Here is a 19751-nt window from a genome sequence, read left to right as displayed (position 1 = left end):
GCTCATAGATCTTACATTCCAGGTTCCTATGGTGTGTTGATCTTTAGAACATCGGATTCGTCGTTCACCACCAGCACCATCGGCTGCTAGCCGTCCTTTCAGCTTTGAGCTAGCTGTGTCATCACATCTGGGGCTAGTTGAACATATCCTCTGTTCCTCCCCAGTAGCATTTTGACCATCTTCCGACCTGGGAGTCCCATCTTCCAATGGTATACCGACATATCTCTGGTTGTGCTGATCCATTTAGTTTTCATGGCAAGAATACTGGGGTGGGTTGCCGTTTCCTTCCCCAGGGATCGTATTTAGTCTGACCTCTCTGCCATGACCTTCCTGTCTTGGGTGTCCCTTCACGGTTTAGCTCATGACGTCACTGAGGTGCTCAAGCTCCAGCACCACGACAAGGTAACGATCTCCTTCGCTGAAGAAAATTGGTGTACAATGTGGCTATTTGTTTCCTAACAGGTAGCTCACCGAGAGCACTTTAAACGCATGTTCTAACATTTGTACTGGCTTCCCATTTGATTTTCAGGAACACTTCAACATACTGGTTTTGACCTATAAACTCTTAACAGCTTGGGACTATCTCTAATAGTCTAAAAGACTATTAGAGATAGTCTTTTTCCTTATGCTCCATTGTGGCTTTAACATCACTTGAGAATGTCAAACCTCTGTGCATCAGGTTTGAATAGCAAGACCACATTCAAAGTGGCTGCTACTCTTTCCCTAGAGATCTATCAAAATCCAGTCCTCTGTCTTTTATAAGCTCTGTAGGACTTCCTTGCTTAGAACTGGCTTTTAATAGCTGGAATTAAGCAGGTTCGGGGCAGTTTTAATTTCTCTTATATATACATTTATTTGGGTGCGCTATTGGTATTGTGCTGTTTCTTTTTCATGCAGAGGAATCCTATGCATGTTTACTCTGACAAAAGTTCCACTGTGTTCAATGGGGCTTGCTCACTGATAAGTGTGGTCAGGATTGCAGCCTTAAATTGTTCTTAACTTTTAAGTCTTGGAAAATGGTGGGATCAAAATGGAGAAAAACATATGAAGCTGTATTATACTGAATGAGACCACTGTTCCATCTAGTTCAGTACTATTACTCTTGACTATGGCTCTCCAAGGTCTAAAGCAGAGCCCTTTCCCATCCCTGCTATCTGATCTTTTAACTGGAGATACCAGGCATTTAACCTGAGACCTTCTTTATGCACAAAGCAGGTAATCTACCACCGAGGGATGGCTCCTCACTAAAGCAAGTATGATCAATGTGATTTATATCCTTAGGAATAGGTGTATGTAACTACCAGGTGGCCCAAAAGTAGGTATACAGTTGTTTAGAATGTTGATGGGAGGGGGAGAGAATGTGTGAGTAGAAGATGTGTGGGTGGAGTCAGAATGACAGTTGGGAAGAGTGAGTGACAGGGAGTGACAGTTAAATCAGTTAAGTGTAGAGAGTGAGGGGAGTGAGTCCCTTAAGTAGGTATACAGTTGTTTAGTTGTTTAGTTATTTTTTTTAACTGATATTGTGAATGATGGCGGCGAACTTGAGTCAAGAACAAAGAAGGTGGATTCTAAAGCAGTACTGGAAGACTGAAAATGCCGAGTGGGTGCGCACAGCGTGGCAAGAAGCATCTGACACTCCTCCACCAACACGTCTGACAGTTAATCGTCTTAGAGATAAATTTGAAGTAACAGGTGCAGTGGCTAATGCACTGAAATCTGGACATCCTAGAACATCTATGACAGAGGAAAATGAGATGAGAGTTGCTCTGACATTTGTGAACAGTCCGAAAAAGTCCATACGACGTGCATCTAAGCAGCTATCCATACCTAGAACGTCCTTGCAACGCTTAATGTGTAAATTGAAATTGAAGCCGTACCATTCAAGACTGTTACATGGTGTTCTGGAGGAAGATGTTGGTTGCAATTCTGTGAGATGATGTGTAGCCAAATCTGTAATGAACCAGACCTTCTTGATAAGATCATCTGGTCAGATGAGGCTTCTTTCAACTTGTCAGGCCATGTGAACAGGCATAACTGTGTGTATTGGGCAGATGAAAATCCTCATTTGACTATCACATCTCAACTGAAGCATTTATGGACATAGATGTGGACCGGAATTTGTTGTACTATGTGTCACAGTGTTCTGGACAGGTTCGAGGAATGTTGCAACGTCGATGGAATACATTTCGAGCACTTAAGAGATTAAACAGTGTTAAACAAATGTAAATGTAATAAACAGTGTAATAAAATGCAAATAAACTATACTGTATACCTACTTTTGGGCCACTCTGTATGTAACTACATACATGTGCCAGTAGGAAAAGGTCTATAAACCAGTCCATTCCATACATGATGATAAAGGTTTTGCTGTGTTAATATGAAACAAAAGACGTCACACTGTCAACCCAGATTTATGCCCATTTTTACCATCTGAAAGTAGGTTTAAAGAGACAGTGCAGGTACTCTATGTTTGTGTAAAGCACAGAAGTGTAGGGGAAGTTCAGATTAGGCTCAGGAGTTGGAAGCAACTGTGAACCATTAAACAGTATGCGTAGTGCCATATTGTACAGCAGGACAGAAAGCAAAATATACTGAAGAAAATGCCAGTTGTTTGTTATCACTGTTTCAGTATTTTTGTCAGTTGTCTGTATCACCATTTCAGTATTTTTCTATCAGTAGTTCACTTGACATCAAAACCAAGAATGTCCTATAATGTGTTTTTGTATATGAAGTAATGAGGGATGTTTCTTGTGATGGAAAAATTACAAAGTTCTCTAAAACTTAAGTCTTATGCTTTGCAAGCTGCTGTTCTGACATCATATGAAAGTAGCACTGGAGAATGTCAAAATATTATTTCTAGGGAACTCTTTTATAGGGTTATTGTACTCTACTTCTTCAAAATACATACTGCAAATTATGTTTTACCCTGTTGCCTATGAAGTATCTATTTCCACTGGCTTCTTCAAGTCAGAAGTTACTGTGTATGATTGCTCTTAATTTAATTTAGCCAATTACTAATTAAATGTGTTTTGGGTTTATCCTCCTTATAGGTTTGAATATTGACAGCAGTGGTCTAAAGGAACAGAAAAGCAATGCAACCAGTTCAGGACCTAGTTTTTCGTCTCTGGAAAGAAGAAGCCCTTTGTCAAGGTATAGTCATTAAAGTGTTCCATTCTGAATAGTTTCAACCAAGTGAGAAATGCCTATAGAAAGTTAATAGCCCTTGGCAAAAATATTTTGATGTAAGGGTTATGGTTCAGTTTTGTGTTTATCTAAAACAAGAAGTTAAAATTTTGTACACCTTAAAAATATTTGCACTAAAGCCAGGTATTGTTTTGCAGCTGTTGTTTTCTCATTTTAAGACTCAATTGACATCTCAGTGAACCACAAATTAGCGTGTACAGCTGCTCTCAGTAGGACTACTTAGAGACCAGACAATGGAAGTTGTCAGGAAAAGGGCAGACGTAAAACATAAAGTCTTGAAGAAATAAAGTGGTGTGTCGTCTTCTGGATGTAGTTGAGATGTAAATGAGCTTCAGCTCAATACTTATTTTTGTATCCTCTAAAAGAAGTATTTGATACTAGATTATTTGTTACTTTCTTCTTTTGTGTTTTCAAATTGAGAGCATTTAATTAACGTTCTCGCTTTTTCCTAAAGAGGTGCCATTTATCTTCTTTGAGTTCTTTGAGTAATGTTTTGTTACGTTGTTTTTTTTCTGCTAGCAGCATGAATCAAATTACTAGCAATCAAGCGGTAGTAGCAAATGAAGCATAGTAAACAATCGTGGAATTTTAGATTGGCTTTATATTGTTACATAATAATTGTTAATACACTTTCATGGCTTGGTTCTGCTTGTGTTGCTCCTTCTTGGAAACTTTCATTTATGATGCCTGATATATGTGTGAGTTTGTACACACAGTTATAGTGTCTTTCATGTGTCATAATATCTTTCATGATTTAGCAGTATTCATGATGATGTTTTATCTTTTAAGGTTCTTAGACTGTCTGATTTTTAAGAACCAGTTTTCTGTTCAGGACTTGGAACAAAACTAACTGGCCAGTATAATATATAAATAGTCTTGTATTTATGCATTACTGCAGTGTAGTGTATTTTATATCTGTTTTTCAGGAAGTGGAAGTGGAAATTAATACCTTTTAAGGTGTATTAGTTAAAATACATTCATTAAAATTATTTTATAGGGAATAATAAAGTAATAATATCTAGTGTCCTAAAATTCAAAGTAGCTTTTAACTATTATTTCTGGTATAAAAAGAACAGGTATATATATAAACACCAGAAATATTTTCAAAAAGAAATGTTCTGCGGGACAGTAGTTTGCTTTATAATATGAACTGGCAGTTTCTAGCATTTCTGAAATGCTGCTCATACAATGCAAATCCTGAAGCCTTGAGATTATTTCTAAAAATTCGTATGCATGGCAGATAGATTTTTAGGAAGCATTTACTGCAACGTATCATTTTGTGCCCTTAGTTTTGGGAGAAAATACATTTCATAGTACAGTATGAATTTTTAGTTATTTTTTAAATGAATAGTGTGCATTTTAGTTTCCTGAATAACTAGGAAATAAAATGCTTTTTAAAACCCAATCGGTTGGTAACACTTGCTGCTTTACACTTGACATCTACCTTAGAAAGATGTTTACAGGCACAATGTAGCACAGCAAAGTGTGAAAGAATGGGAAATGACTCAGGTGCTTATTTGCAATTGGGACACAGTGAAATTTCTTAGAGGCTGATGTCTAAGGATTCCACTTATTGTCACTTCTTGCGCTTTATTGCTTTTACAAGTGGTCTTGAAACCCAGTACTTGAAAATAAACATAACAGTCTAGTACCACTGTGGTACTTTTAATTTTTTTCCCCTTTGCAATGTTTAGTCACTGAGCTGATGAGTGACCTCGAAAAATACCCTGATGGACCTAAATAAAAAAATGGCTTCCTCTGATGTCCTACAGACAATAATTATGATGTGCTAGTTAAGCCCAAACTACAGCTGAGGGATTTTACTTTAAAGCAGAGGCTTGGATGCAAAAATGCATTTATAGCTCTTTGTCCAGCACCTCATTATGCGTGGGCCTGATTCATTAAGTAATTGGTTTGCAGTTGTTTACATGAGTATTAAGGCTTTCTATTCAGCCGTCTTTGAGAGATACATTGTGCAAATGTTGCATGTTATGAATGCAGAATGAGGGGCAGCGGACGAGTCCCATTGGCTAAACACTGCACTCTGTTGAAAAGCTAGAGAAAGAGATTGGGTGCTGCTTTGCATAGCAATGACTTTCTTAATAAGCTTTACAGATTAATACACACAAGCTGTAAAAGATGCAAAGAGATACTCTTAGCACATTTATCCATGCTCATTTCACTATTATGGCACTGGAGATGGGAAGAATTGAGTGCTTTCATATTCTTTTTTTTCCAGTGCAACTTCAGTGCATGAGACTTAATAGAATCCAATGTTTATTGTATTATAAATCATGGGGGAAGTAGGCAGACCTGCAACAGTTTATTATTAAAGATTCTTTCAATGTAAATCTTTTTCCGCCATTGTGTGTCCTACAGCAAAATCATTTTGTGGTTGAGTGGGGATGAAAGGCATAATGTACGAAGGAGTGAGTCTTAATAGGAAGCTGCTCTCCGATTGAAGGCCACTTGTTCCCTTTTGTTTGGAGGTGCATGCCACAGCTTCCTCTTCTCCAGCAAATATTACCCTGTTGTCTCTTAGCTTAAAATCGTTTTCGCACAAGGTTTTTGCAGGTTAATACAGATATGTTTAAAGTGAGATGTGAACTTCTTAATTTGAGGATTATAATAGATTGTCAAAGGAAATAAAATATGTTTAAACAAATGAAATGATTTGAAGCAAAGGGTATCATTAGCTGAGTCTTAATCTCTAAACCAATGGCTGTGGTGCAATGTGTGTGGCATTTTGTAGTTCTGTAGCCATACAATCAGCCAGTGGAGGTCAGTAGCATTCTATTGTTGCAGTTTGAGGCTGGATTTAATTTCTTTTTCTTTATCTTCTTTGCTTTGCAACATTTTAAAGTTAAAGCTAAATCAGAGGCCAAAATGTGGAATATTCCACTTGTAAAATAATGTGCGCTGTTGACTTTCAGTTGGGTTCCAGAAGTAAGCTATTAAGGCAGAAATCCTGTATCCACTTAAGTAATTGGGAGTACACCCCAATGGGACTTACTTCTGAGTAGACATATATAGTCAATGGGACTTACTTCTGAGTAGACATATAGGATTACACCGTAAAATGGTTTTCAAATGTTCTCCTTAAGCGGATGCTAATTTTTTAAAATGCTTTGTTCACTTGAGTAAATTGCTGGTTAATGGTGACGGTTGTTTGTGTTAATGACTTCAAATTGTAATGTAAAGCAGGGATAGGCAACCTGGTGCCCTCCATATGTTTTGGACTACAACTCCTATCATCCCCAGCCAATTGTCAGGGATTATGGGAGCTCTAGTCCAAAACAACTGGAGGGCACCAAGTTGCTTAGCCCTGCTTTAAGGCATTTATGCAATGAATGTGCCTTTGCTAAGTGCCTTAGCTCATTCTATGCAGATAACCACAATGGCCATTGGGGGTCACTGTTTCTTGCGAAATTTCCACAGCTTTAACAGGCGAAGTCTGTTTCCAAACCAAATTAATTTACAATTATGTAATGGTGCAAGTTATTTAATTTGTGGTAGTTTATGTCATCGTTTCCTGTTTTAATTGTTAGTGCATACTACAGGAAGCATTATTTTTGTACATATATAAATACCACAAAGCTTAGGCATGTGACTACTGAAAGTTGTTATTTGGGGGTATTATATATGATTCCTAACTATGGAAATAATGTGTGTATTTTTGCTTTGTTCTGGTTGGTTGTTTGGCTAATTCCAATAATGATGTAAAATTCAACCCTCCATTGTCTTCTTGACTTCACCCCACAATCTTCCAGCTCCATGTCCACAAGTCCCAAAGTTCCCTTGCCTTTGTCCTATACCTCCCTTCCTTTCTATGCCTCTCTCCTGCAGGCACCTCTCCTCCACCCGCTCATTGTAGTTAGTGATGTAACTGACTTATATGTTCATTCTGTAACTCCCATAATGTATACTAAGCACTCTAAGCTGAATGTGCATGCAAGTTTGTGGTATTCTATAATGTTTGCTCAATACTTTGTTCAAGCTGGTGTAGCATAGTGGATAAAAGAGAGAAATATGAATTGGGAAGTCCCCATTTTGCATCTTTCCTTTGGCATAAACCTACTAGGTGTTTTTAGGGAAGCTCCTCCCCCCCCCCCCCCGCCTTTAGTTTGGGCTACACTAGAATGCCTTTCATTTATGAGGCACTGCTGGCCAGTATTTTTTCTAAATGGAATTGCTGCTTTGGGGGCACACGCTTAATGAGTATAGCGCAGTATCGACCGTTTGCATAGTGTTGTAATTGCAGGAGAAATAGGAGGTGTTTGAAAGGTCACGTGTGTTTGATCATTTCTATTTGTAGTATGAGCGCATGCCACAAGCCTCAGTGTAGTGCTGCAGTTGTGGGAGAAACTGAAGGGTGCACCGCCATTGGTTTGTTTTTTAAAAGTCCGCTAATTGTATGTATATCTTCAATGTTGCGCAGGACTGGAAGTTTAAAAATACATTGTGTGGGTATACAGAGTTGTGTGGGTGTGCACTAAAAAAATAACCGGGTTGGGGGAACCACAGAGGAGGAGATAGATGGGGAAGGGGAAGTAAAGAAGGTAGGGAGGCCATGGTGCTGTTTTCGATGTTTGTTTATTTGTTTTAGACCAGTAAGTGCATGTACACCTTTGCACCTGTGCAGAATGTTTTAACAATTATGTGGTTATTCACAGCGTAGTGACAAATTCCCAGTTTAAAAAATTACTGATTTCCTGCCTGCAAATCCCTTAAAATCAATGCAAAGAATAAAAGGAGGAGAAAGACATAGGAGGGGGAAAACAAGTGGGGGGAAATTTGAGTTTTCTCTGCGCCAGCTGCGAGAAGCAGGGGACGGGGAGCTCAGACTCCTGGGTCCGAGGTTGGAGTACTGACTCTAACCTCAGATCCAGGAATCGAACTGTCCTATTAGGGCTGGCCCTACCATGAAGCAGCCCGATGTGGGTGCATCAGGCAGCGGAATATGGCAAGAGGGCCAATTGCACTGTTCTCCCCCTCCAACGGGGCTGCCACTTCTTGGTCCTGTGTTCTAGTGATATTATATCACTTCTACATCAGGTACACTGACTACCTATTTTCTTCTGGGCCCAATTCAAAGTACTGTTATTGACCTTTAAAACCCTTAATAGTTTGGGACCAAGTTACTTAAAGGACTGCCTACACCAATATGAATCTGCCCAAGCATGAAGATCAGCTATGGAACCCTGAACATGTGCCTGCCAGGAGGGTTAGTTAAGTCGGCACGCATCAAAGCCTGGCCTTTTGGTGTTGGCTCCATATTTATGGAACTACTTCTTTTGGGAGTTATGATTAGCTTCCTTTCTTCTTTTAGGTGGACCCTAAAAACATTTTTATTTTAGATTGTTTTTAATTAAGAGGGTAGGGTTGTAGTTATATATTGTTCTTAATGGCTTTGTTTTTAGCTCCCATGGTAGAATGGCTGGCTTGAAACAGGATGCTTTTAGTGCTGTTTTTGTTTATTATTGATCTTGCTGTTCACCATCTTTAATGTCTGCTTCACAAACATAAGGCGGTTTATAAATCTCTTAATGATCTCTGATTCTAATTGGAAGGAGGGTAATGACCAGATAATAGCCATCTCATTCAAGTGAATGAATTTTTCTATAGGGCCACAAGAAGAGGAGACTAGAAGACCATTCTATTTTTCTATAGGGACACAAACAAGAGGAGACTAGAAGACCATTCAGTTCATTGACTTCTCTAAAGGCAGGATTGTCTAGATCAGGTGTTGGGGAACCTGCAGTCTGGGCCCTAATTTCATGTGGCCCTCAGAGTCATCTGGCTCTCCAGTTGCTGTAGGCCAACTCTTCATCTCTGGGCCACCCCTCTTTTCTGAAACACACTCTCTTGTGCCTCATGTGTTCATGCATATGAGATTAACCCAAAGCATTCTGATAACACTGAGAATAGGAGCAAACAAAATCATGCCAGAGATACCTGTATTATTCATTGAAGAAGTTCAAATAATATACATAACTTGGAAAAGTGAGCTAAACTGTATTCTATAGAGAGATTACTCTGATGAGAGAAATGGCTTTCTGATCTCATATGTGATCAGAAATATATGCAAGCTGACTACACACTGTGCTTCAGGAGAAGATTTTGCTGGCAGTCTAGTGTAAGTCTAACAGACCCTCCTGAAAAAGCTAAATACCACTTAACTGGACAGATGAACCACCAACAAACAATATCTCCATCTTCTCTGGATTGAGTCTTAATTTATTGGCCCTCATTCACTCCAATACCTTGCCCAAGCACTGGTGCAGAACAACAACTGCCTCACCTGTATTAGATTTAAAGAATAGGTAGAGGTGGGTGTCATCTTGGTGACATCTGTCTGCATTCCCAGTGGTTTCATGTAGATGAAATGGCCCAGGGAGCTTCGGCTATTGGGCGGTATAGAAATTAATAAACAAACAAACAAACAGATGTTGAAAAGCTCACTGAGTGAATGAACAGGGAGAGCTAACAACAGTTTGGCAGCAGAGCTTGGCGGCAGAGATCAAGGAGTGGTCCCTAACAAAATTTCCCTGTAAGGTAAGTTGACAGTGTGTGCCATCAACTGAGCTGCTAGGGGAATAATAAGAAGGAAGGACCCCTACACTGGTAGCGAAGAGGGAGAACCCATAAGGAAGAGAAGATGGACAGATGCGATTCAGTAGTAGTGACCTGCAAGGTATGCGGTATGGTTGTTTTCCTGCCTGAAGATAAAATGGTGTACATGTGCAGCAAGTGCAAGCTGGTGGCATTACTAGAAGTAAAGGTAAGAGGTCTGGAACAGCAAGTAGTCACAGTCCAATGTATAGGAGAGGATGAAGAGTTCGTGGACAGAAATTAGGAGGCACTGCAAGGACAACTGCAGGGGGCCACTTGGAAAGAGGATCAGGATGAATAAAAGGAGCAATATACATGGATGATAGTGACACTTAGGAGAAAGAGATTCAGAAGGCACTCTACACCAGTGGAACTAAGAAACTGCTTTGAGGCTCTTGCAGAACTCCTAAAGAACAGGTGAAGTACTGGAGGAGAGCAGTGTTGTCACTATCTTCAAATAGGGCAAAAAGGAAGATATGGGGAATTATAGACCAGTCTGACATCAATACCTGGTAAAATTCTAGAGTGGATGATGAAGTGCTCAGTCTGTAGGCACCTTGACACCCTATAAGATGTAATAATCCAGGAAAGGCAAGCATACAAGCAGTTGACCAAGCACCTTGCGTACCTCCTCAGACCTCAGCAACTAAAACTCATCCAACACAATTGGATGATACGTTCAACTCTGCTTTGAAACCAGCGAGTCTTTTTTACTGTTTTTCAGGCAGGTATATTACAATAAGGTTCTTTCCAAAAAGTGTCTGGCTGTGGGGTCTTCAAACAAATATAACTTATCAAGTCAGATCCTGCATAGGAATATAGGGCACCTTTTCAAAGTTAGCATTTCTGTTGCTAACATTTTACAGTTTGGGGGCTGAGCTATGCCTTCCATGCAAACACATGTATTTAAGTCCTCATGGTTGTTGCTGTGGCTATAGAAAAGCAAGGTTGTGAGGATGTAATTTAGAGCAGAAGAGCAAGGGGGGATTAATCCTTTCTCCACCCATTTTCCTGCTCTAGATCCCTCCTGCAGGGTTTCAGATGCATGTTTACCCTTGCAAATATACATCTGTGTTCCTGTGCAGTAGTTCTCCCATGCATGTCCCAAGCTTCACAAATAAAAAAGGGTGACACAAACACAGAAATATTGCTCGACTTAAATGAGAGCCTATTAACTAACATCACAACAGAAAAGATGATGGGGCAAATTATTGTGTTGAACTTGCACAAAACGGATGTGCAGTAACACTTCTGCACATCCTGTAAGCCTCAAAGTGATGCATTGCTTATATGTGCATCTAATGTAAATGGCCCATTATCTCCAAACTGCTTTGAAAAAGCTGTGATACAATTTGCAGAGCAGGAAACAGTGGGGAGGGTGCTGAAAAGCAATCATGTGGCAAAGCTTTAAGGGCCAAAGTGTACATTATATGTGGTTGTATGTTTCTTTTTCCCAGTGAGTTTGTTTCCCTTTCCCAATGAAAAGCTCCCATAGGAGGTTAGAATTATGAGCAGAGGACCAGAAAGGTAAACACCTGCTTAACTAGGGGTGCCCTCCAGATGTTTTGGCCACCACTCCCATTGTGGTAGTCTCTGACCATTGGCTATGCTGGGTGGGGCTTATGGGAAGGGGAAACAAACACTTGGAGAGTGCCAGGTTGTCTATCTCCGTGTTTAACTCTTTCTTTGCCATTTCTTTGTCAAGCAGCCCCTCTCCCCCATCAGTTCTGCTCTCATGATTCCAAACTCCTGCAAGTGCTTTTCCTTGGGGAAAAAGTATTATGCACCTACAGAAATATGTTGCTTGGCCCTAAGCCGCTGGACTTTGATACATCTAAGATGAGCTTGAATTGTGCCTCACGAATGTGTTTTGTGTTAAGTAAGGGGTAAACTCACCTAGAAGAAGTAGTTCTACAATATTATTCTCTAAATTTGAATTTGCCTTCTTCCGTTTTTTTCCATGGAGGGATTATTTGCCTTTAATTATGAAACAGCAGAGTGCCAGATCATGATGATCTTGATTGTATTTGCTGGCTTCTGAATGTAAACATTGGCTGCCAGCAGGCTTTTCACCTGTTTTCTCCTTCAGCTAATTTCAATGTGCTTGTGCATTTTGGGGGGAAACGCTATATGCCCCTCCCTCTCTAGAAAGCCTCATGTGAAGCAGCAGGCTCAGCATACACAGCTGTGATTGAAGATTTCTCCACCAAAAGGGTGGGTTGGCCCTGACAGTGCTGATCTCTTTTTGGAGGGGTGCCATGGAGAAGAGGATGCCTGATTTCAGATTCCCCAAACTGGTGGTGTTGCAGTTGACAATCTGTTTGGCACTTGGCATGTAACCTCAACCCAGCGAGAAGCACCATGCATATGCTGCCAGTACGAGATGTGGCACCCCTATGTGTCAGTCACCTTTGTTAGATCAGGGCATATGGGTGCAAAGGGTGTATCAGGGTACATGGCTTTACTGAACTCTCACTTTTTGTTTTTATTTGGTCGATTCCCATTTCAATTAAATAATAAGTTCCTTCATTGTAGCCTCTCTTCAATGATTTATCACACACAAACACTTTTAGCTTTGCACCTTCTGACAAGCCTCTTTTGAGGATCAGAGGTCCCTCAGGAATGGCCTGGGATATGGCGCACGGGAGTGACTACACTGGGAAGGGAGAATCACCACAGGTCAGGAGCAGGCAGTTTGAGAAGGTCAGAAGACGATTTCAATTCACGTTTTAAATCAAAATTTCTTAGAATGTACTTTATAGAAGCACTATAGAGATACACCAATATTTTATGTGCTCTAATTCAAACCAACATGTATCGTAATTTTAAAGTGGATATTTACAGATTAATTAGCCATTGATGCAGACTTGTCAACTGGACTGCAGTGAAAATGTTTAATGTTAGCAGTCTGAGCAGCCTGTCTCAGAAAATATCATATTTCTTCTGTTAGACCCCCACATTAAAATAGATTGGAGGTCCCTTTTTTGGTCCTTTATCACAAGACTCTTAATAGAATAGATAATTCTCTTACTTCCTTGCCCCTTGTGAGATTATTTTGCAGCAGCAGCAGCAACACAATACACATGCAACGTACAAAAGATCAAAATGATTCTAGCTTGTTTGGCAGATTCAAAAGGGTCTGTGATGCTCAAGACACAAGAGAATTAATTTAGCAGAACAAAATGGTGACTATTTGCATCAAGATAGATCAAAAGCATCTGAAAGCTTACAATATTTACATAGGACTAAGGGTGCAGCTATGGGAACCCAACTATTGAGTTCTAGCAATACATTTTCAAGCCAGAAAATAAAGATATATGTGTAGGGGTTAAAAACTGAATTTTCTTCTAATACCTTTTAGAATCTAGGTGGTTGACCTTTTTAAAGCCCAGGTGTGTTTAGCAACATTCAGGAACATAACTTGGCAACTATGAATAAATTTCAAAGCCCTTTTATGCTACTAGCGGACTTGGCCTTCAGCAAAAATCTGTTTCCGACAAGCTAAGGCAGTTTCTATAGAATATACAGTTTGAAACTATTTACAGGCTTTTGATTCATGTCCTTTTCCTGTGTTGGCTTTCCAGCTTGCCTTATACCAGCATGCCATATGCTGTGTTTGTGTGGAATAAAAGATATATAGCTATAGGGTGTGTGTGTGTGTGTGTGTGTGTGTGAGAGAGAGAGAGAGAGAGAGAGAGAGAAATACACATTTAGACATCTACATGCTCGCTCATCTTATTTTTTAAAATCCAAACAATTGCAAAACTGGGATAGGACTGGGGAGGAGCACTGGTAATGTCACAAACATTAACCAGTAAGCACCCTTCACAGTAAACATCCTTTAGTTTTTGTCCTTGGCTGAAACTGAACCATGCTGAAAGCTTGCAGAAACATGCTTCTTTTTAGAGAGAGCTCACACTGGTATAGAAAAAGATAAATATGTACTAAACATGGTGAAGGCACCTTTAAGCTGGCTCACTGCTTTTAGGGTGCAATCCTATGCATGTTTAGAGAGAAAACACTCCTACAACTCCCAGCATGCCATGCTGGGAGTTGTAGGACTTCAATACTAAACATGCATAGTATTGTTCCCTTAGGTTCTCACCCTCCATATGTTCTATTTCAGAACTGTATTCAAGTATGTGTGAGCATAATCAGAGGAGCACTGATATAAATGTATGCCTGCTAATCCATTTTTAAATATCTTTTATAGGGATGAAATTCAAAGGGGAATGGTGTCTACAATAAAATCCAAAGGTAGGTATGCCATCTTTTGTAATGACTGAATTAATTAGGGATGCCAACCCCCCCCCCCACCCCGCCCCCATGCAAGGTTTGTAAGAACATAAGAGCTGGATCAGACCAAGGGTTCTTACAATACAGCATCTTGTTTCTAGCAGTGGCTAGCCAAACACTTTTGAGAAGCCCACAAGTAAGACTAGGAGGCTTGAGAGTGAGTGAGTGTAGGCTGTTTTGTCATCATAGCCAACCAGTGGTCATCACATCTTTGGGATAGGCAGGGCATGGTGACATGTTGTTGGGTGGAGGGAAGGCTTCCACATGCACCTGAACACCACAGAGTGCAGTAACTAGAGCGGTGTAGTGTAAGCAATATTAGTTATCCAGAAGATAAATTTTTTGTTGTCTCTCTCTCCCTGCACCCCCCCTTTTTTTTAATCCAGCCTTCTGGGGCGATTCTGATGACAGCAACTCTGATATTGAAGCAGCTCTGCGTCCTCAAGTGCAATGCTCAAATGAAGATGAATTTGATTACTTCTATGACTGAGGTCCTAACATTACACACACATACATGTGACAAAAAGCGCAATGGCAACTTTCCATAGGGAAAGCTTTGGGAGTGGGGGGACTTGAAGCAGAGGATTCTCTGGCATGTTTACGTACTGTATTCTGCTGACCATGTTTCCACTTCTAATCATCCCCTTGGCTGCTTTTCCCACTTTGTAGGGTTTCAAATGTGTTTGTGCATGGACATAAAGTATTGTTCCAACTTGAGAAGCCTAAGACTTCACCCTTGCCTTTGTAAGCACTTCTTTGACATGGGGTGGGTGGGATGCAAATTTGGAGTGGTGAAACCGGGTAGGGTAGGGTTTATGTACACCCCCCCCCCGCACCATTTCTGTTACCCATCGATTCACTCAAAGCAGTTTTTCTTGTTCTAAAATGGCCATCAGGCTACTGTTATATGTGCTTACATATAATCTGCAGTTTGGGCCCAATTTAGGGCAAAACAGATGTGATGCTATTTAAATTAGTGACTTCATTTAAAAATAGCCTCTGGGGGCCCTGATCCACTTTGGGATTGTGGGTTGGGGCACTTTAACCATTTGCTCCCATTGCAATCTCTATCAGGATTTCCTTCTACCTCATGACTGCTCTTTGCATTAGGAGGAAAGCTGCCATTTGATGGACATTTCCCTTCCAATGAAAATAGCCACAAGTTGAGGGTGGGGGAGTCAGATTAAGACTGCAGTGGGGGCAAAGGGTTAAACCCTACCCCTTCCACCATACCAATCTATATCATGCTCTCCTTTAATGGCTGCTAATCACTTAAAATTTCAAACAATTAATACATGTGTGAATAACATTACAGCTGTTTTGACCCTTACTTGGTAATTGGGATGTAGGAGTAGACCACATTATTTTAGAAATCACATTATCTAGTTGTAATCGTTACAGTGAACCTATAACATAAGTCAGTATTAACCTCTCCCCTGCCCCCATATTGCAAATGGGGGAACTGAGGATGAGAAAGAGTGGCTTGCCTAATACAATCTAGTGAGTTCACAGCAGAGATGAGACTCAAACCAGGGACTTCCTGATTCACAGCTCGCTTTTTTAGCCACTATGCTAAACCAGCTTTCTGGATGGATAGTCCTGCCTTATTATAAGAACTGGGCCAGGTGTCCCAAGTTTCCCAGACTGCTGTGATTCAGTGAACAGCCTGCAAGAAGTAAAGCTATGGCACTATAGCTTCCAATTAACTGCTGGGGCAAGACCCCCCCTTTTCTGACTGAGAAGATTCTACTTATTTCAAAGCTGCAATATTTAATTAAAAATCCTTAATAGATTTCAAAATATAAATCAAGAACAATACAGAGGTCAGGACTTTAAACATATGATAGTAATAGGAGTTTCTTAAGCAAATTGCCAGGGGTGCATTTTATTGAAGAACAGGTATGACAACGAAAACAAGGTAATGTTTTGTGGCTGAGGCTCATATATGAAAAATTATATAAAGCACTTTGAACACTTGAAAGCACTATATACATTTTATGAACATCCAGGTGTGTGACAGGAACTTATTTAGGAATAACCAAACAGTAGTATAGCAAGACTGCCTTTAGGATCAGAATACACTAGGAGAGGCCTGCAAATTTGTAACCCACCAAGCTGAATGCAGCCTACCATACATTGTAGTCTGTAAGGTGCTTTACAACCCCTCCTGTTTTTGCAGTATGGAGCAGAGAGCAAACCCAGGTTTCTCGAGTTGTAGAATAGGGGTGGGGAACCTCTGGCTCACCAGATGCTGATGGACTGTACCTCCCATCAGCCCCCGCCAACATGACAATGGTCAAGGATGATGGGATGTGTAGTCCAATAACTTCTGCAAGTGCAGAGGTTCCCCTCTCTGTCCTAGTAGATTGTCAGAGATGGCTGCCATCCTTCATTTGGCTTGGTGTGTCACAACTTGTGCACTGTATTTACTAAAATACAACCAGATCACAAGACAAAAACAGGGGATTAGAGAAATCCTTGAAGAACATAGAACAGGAACTGGCACACTGAAAAAGCTCTACACTTGGAAATTAGAACAGACTAAATTTGGCTGGGGATGGGAAGAGGGAGGAGTAAGAAGTTTTTCCATTCTCAAATCTGTTCCTGCCTGTAGTGTGAGCTGTCTTGGCTCCCTTTTAAACAAGTCTTCCTCTATCTATATTCTCCCTTAAGGCCATTTTCCCACCCATAAGCAGGGCAGTAAAGTAGTCATTCAGATCTATCCATAAAGTATGTTTCACACCAAGGGAATGAGGTAGTAAACATCTGACGAAACAATTAGGTATTATTTAAAGAGCAAGAGGTGCCAAGAGATAGAAGGTTTAAAAAGTCTTAAACTGCCTTGTGAAAATGAACAGGAGAGTGAAGGAGGCAGGTGAAGCTAACAGCAGATGCCTTCTTGAGTTGGACTGTCCCTTCTGCTACAGGATGAATGGATACCAGCTGCCTTGTGGGAAGGATTTGGATTACTTTATATTTTTGATATTGTTTCATCATGATGTTATTAATGTATTTTAATTTTACTTGTAAGCCGCCTTAGAAGGATTTATACTCTTAAAGGCAGGGTATAAATCACTGTAATAAATAAATAATGAAATCTAAGACATTTTACAAATTGTCCCTTAAGTATTCCATCTCGATTCGAACACAATCCCTTCTCTAGGAAACAGTGAGATGTATCCTACATGGAGTAGTAGTGAATTGGGTGATGACACATAGCATATGTTATGTGTAATTATTTATTAGCAATGTTTATATACTGTTTCTCATTTGAAACAAATCCCAAAGCAGTTTACAAAAGAATAAAAACGCACAAAACACACACATATACACACACAATAGTATCATGCCATTGGGTACGAAGATAGCTCATGGCTGGGGGAAAGCCAAGAAAACAGATGTATCTTCAGTAAATGCCTAAAATACTCCAGCACTGAGGCCTTGCTTACACTTGCTTGTATTGAAACGTGGCAGTAGTTTAGTTATTCTTCACTCCCTGCATTGTACTCATCCTATTTCCATTCATGCTCCAGATTCTGTGCCAAGGAAATCTAATTGCATCAACATTTAAAAATTTTAAAAATCCAAGGCTGTAGACATGTTTGTCTGCTGCAACAAAAAAAGTGTCTTGTAGGACTATTTTATGGAAAACTGATGCTACAATAAATGTGTTAAGTCTTGAAGATGTTACATAACTCTTTGTTATTTATTTGTTTATATTTTATAATTCTCTCTCAAGATCCCGGGTTTAAATATTTACAAAATGTGTATAAGTCCAGACAGACATTTAGAGCGTTGTAAAGATATTTTATAGAGGCTTATGTGGGGACTTTATTTTGTCTGAACATGCATAGAATTGTGCCGTAAGTCTCGCTAAGTTAAAGCTCTGGAAAGAATGAGGGCTGATACCTGCCATTTCATATGCTGTATAGCTGGTGAGATTTACTTTGCACTGTTAAGAAAATATAGGGCAATTGTGGGTTTTCAAATATATCTTTAACACAGAGAGAGACAGATAACCTTTCTTTTAAGTCATGTGATTAGAAAATCAAGGAAGGATAACCCTGGATCTAAATACCAGTGCCACAGCTCAGCTTCCCTTCCACCTATTCAAACCACCTTATCCAGAGAGTAAATGTTGCTGAATGTGCTTGAGCTACAGTTACTCTATACATAGAAACAGGCCCACTGGGAGATTAAACATTTTCCTACATTAAAACAGGAGAGCTATTATGGTCAGTTTACTGCCAAGCCTGCTTCAGAAGCCGGTTCCAAACAGGCTATTTCAGAGTGATGGCAAAACCCTATCGGGATGGCCACAAGCCTCTGAACTTGGAGGCTTATAGCCATCCAGCGCAGAGCGGTAGGAGCAGCAGAGCAATCACAGACTCCAACCTGAGATCCAGGAATCCGAACAATCCTATGTCTAGGCGCTATAGGATTGCACCCTAAATCAAAATAACTTGAGGCAGGTGCAGAAGAGCCTTCATCATTGTGTAATAACATGCATGTACACTCAAGCAGTAATTGTTAGTGTAACAATATGAGCATTACGTTCAGGATACTGTCATTTTCATTTGTGAAATGGTGTAGATTGTGGCTTTGAAATAAAGTAGCAAAAAAAAAGCAATTGTAAAAACAAAACAAACTATTCAAGGCTCTAGAAAAATCTGTTTACATTTCTCTATGACCCATATACTCCATTCTATCCACCAGTACTCTAAGAGGGCACACCAGCAGAGAAATGTGAAGGTTTCCAAGATTCTACTTCAGAAGCTGCTAACTTGCACAGATAACTGCTTGCATACGTAGGGCAACATTGAAGGGACCTATTACAGTGCTGGGCCTAGCTAACATCTATGTATGCAATAACTAGTGTTCTTATTGTTCTTTCCTTCTCTGAGGACATCCCAGAAACACCTTGCCTCTCCTCACAACCTAGGCCCAGCTTGGAGAGGAGAACTAGTAAACGTACCAACAACCTTTATCTTCATTTACCATAACAAATTAGCATAGCATATAACCATATGGTTTACCCATAATGGCAGCAAATTGTGAGTTAAACAACCCAAACTTAACCTACAACTAGTTGCTACGTTAACTTTGGGTTGTTTAACCCCTGATTAACCTATAGTGTCTGGGTTCGCACTTCATGGAGCAACCTCCGATTTGAGGTTGTATATTCAAAATGGTGGCAGCACATAGTGGGCATGTGCCACAATTTCCCCATTACATGCCAACAGGGCCAATATCATGACAATAGTGTACTCCAAAATCTCTTTGAATTCTACATGACTTTTTTCCTGGAAAGTATGTTGTACTACCAGAAGTACAAGCTGGGTTTCGAAGAGGCAGAGGAACTAGAGATCAAATCGCCAACATTCGCGGGATCATGGAGAAAGCAAGAGAATTCTAGAAAAACATCTATTTCTCCTTCATTGACTACGCTAAAGCCTTTGATGGTGTGGATCGCAACAAACTGTGGCAAATTCTTAAAGTGATGGGGGTACCAGACCACCTTACCTGTCTCCTGAGAAACCTGTACGAGGGTCAAGAAGCAACACTAAGAACCGGACATGGAACAACCGATTGGTTCAAAATTGGGAAAGGAGTACGAGAAGGCTGTATATTGTCGCCCT

General features: G+C 40.2%; 1 protein-coding gene across 7 annotated transcripts in view; it reads left to right on the top strand.

Moving 5' to 3' along the window:
* KIZ (kizuna centrosomal protein) overlaps nt 1–19144 on the top strand; it is an 81781-nt gene extending 62637 nt beyond the window's left edge. For 5 of the 7 annotated variants that reach the window (XM_084850718.1, XM_084850719.1, XM_084850721.1 and 2 more), the window contains 3 exons: nt 3051–3150; nt 14030–14073; nt 14499–19144. In XM_084850718.1, coding sequence (XP_084706844.1) covers nt 3051–3150; nt 14030–14073; nt 14499–14602 — 248 coding nt within the window. In that variant the 3' untranslated portion in view covers nt 14603–19144. The remainder of the gene's footprint in view (nt 1–3050; nt 3151–14029; nt 14074–14498) is intronic. The other 2 variants (XM_084850715.1, XM_084850716.1) reach the window with 2 other exon arrangements.
* The last annotated feature ends 607 nt before the right edge of the window (nt 19145–19751 follow it).

Source organism: Heloderma suspectum, chromosome 4 (genome assembly GCF_057233095.1).
Source record: "Heloderma suspectum isolate Gila_16-S chromosome 4, 16-S_ref, whole genome shotgun sequence".
Lineage (NCBI taxonomy): Eukaryota > Metazoa > Chordata > Lepidosauria > Squamata > Helodermatidae > Heloderma > Heloderma suspectum.
The sequence above is the reverse complement of the archived record's forward strand: the minus strand, read 5'-3'. Positions and strand labels throughout refer to the sequence as shown.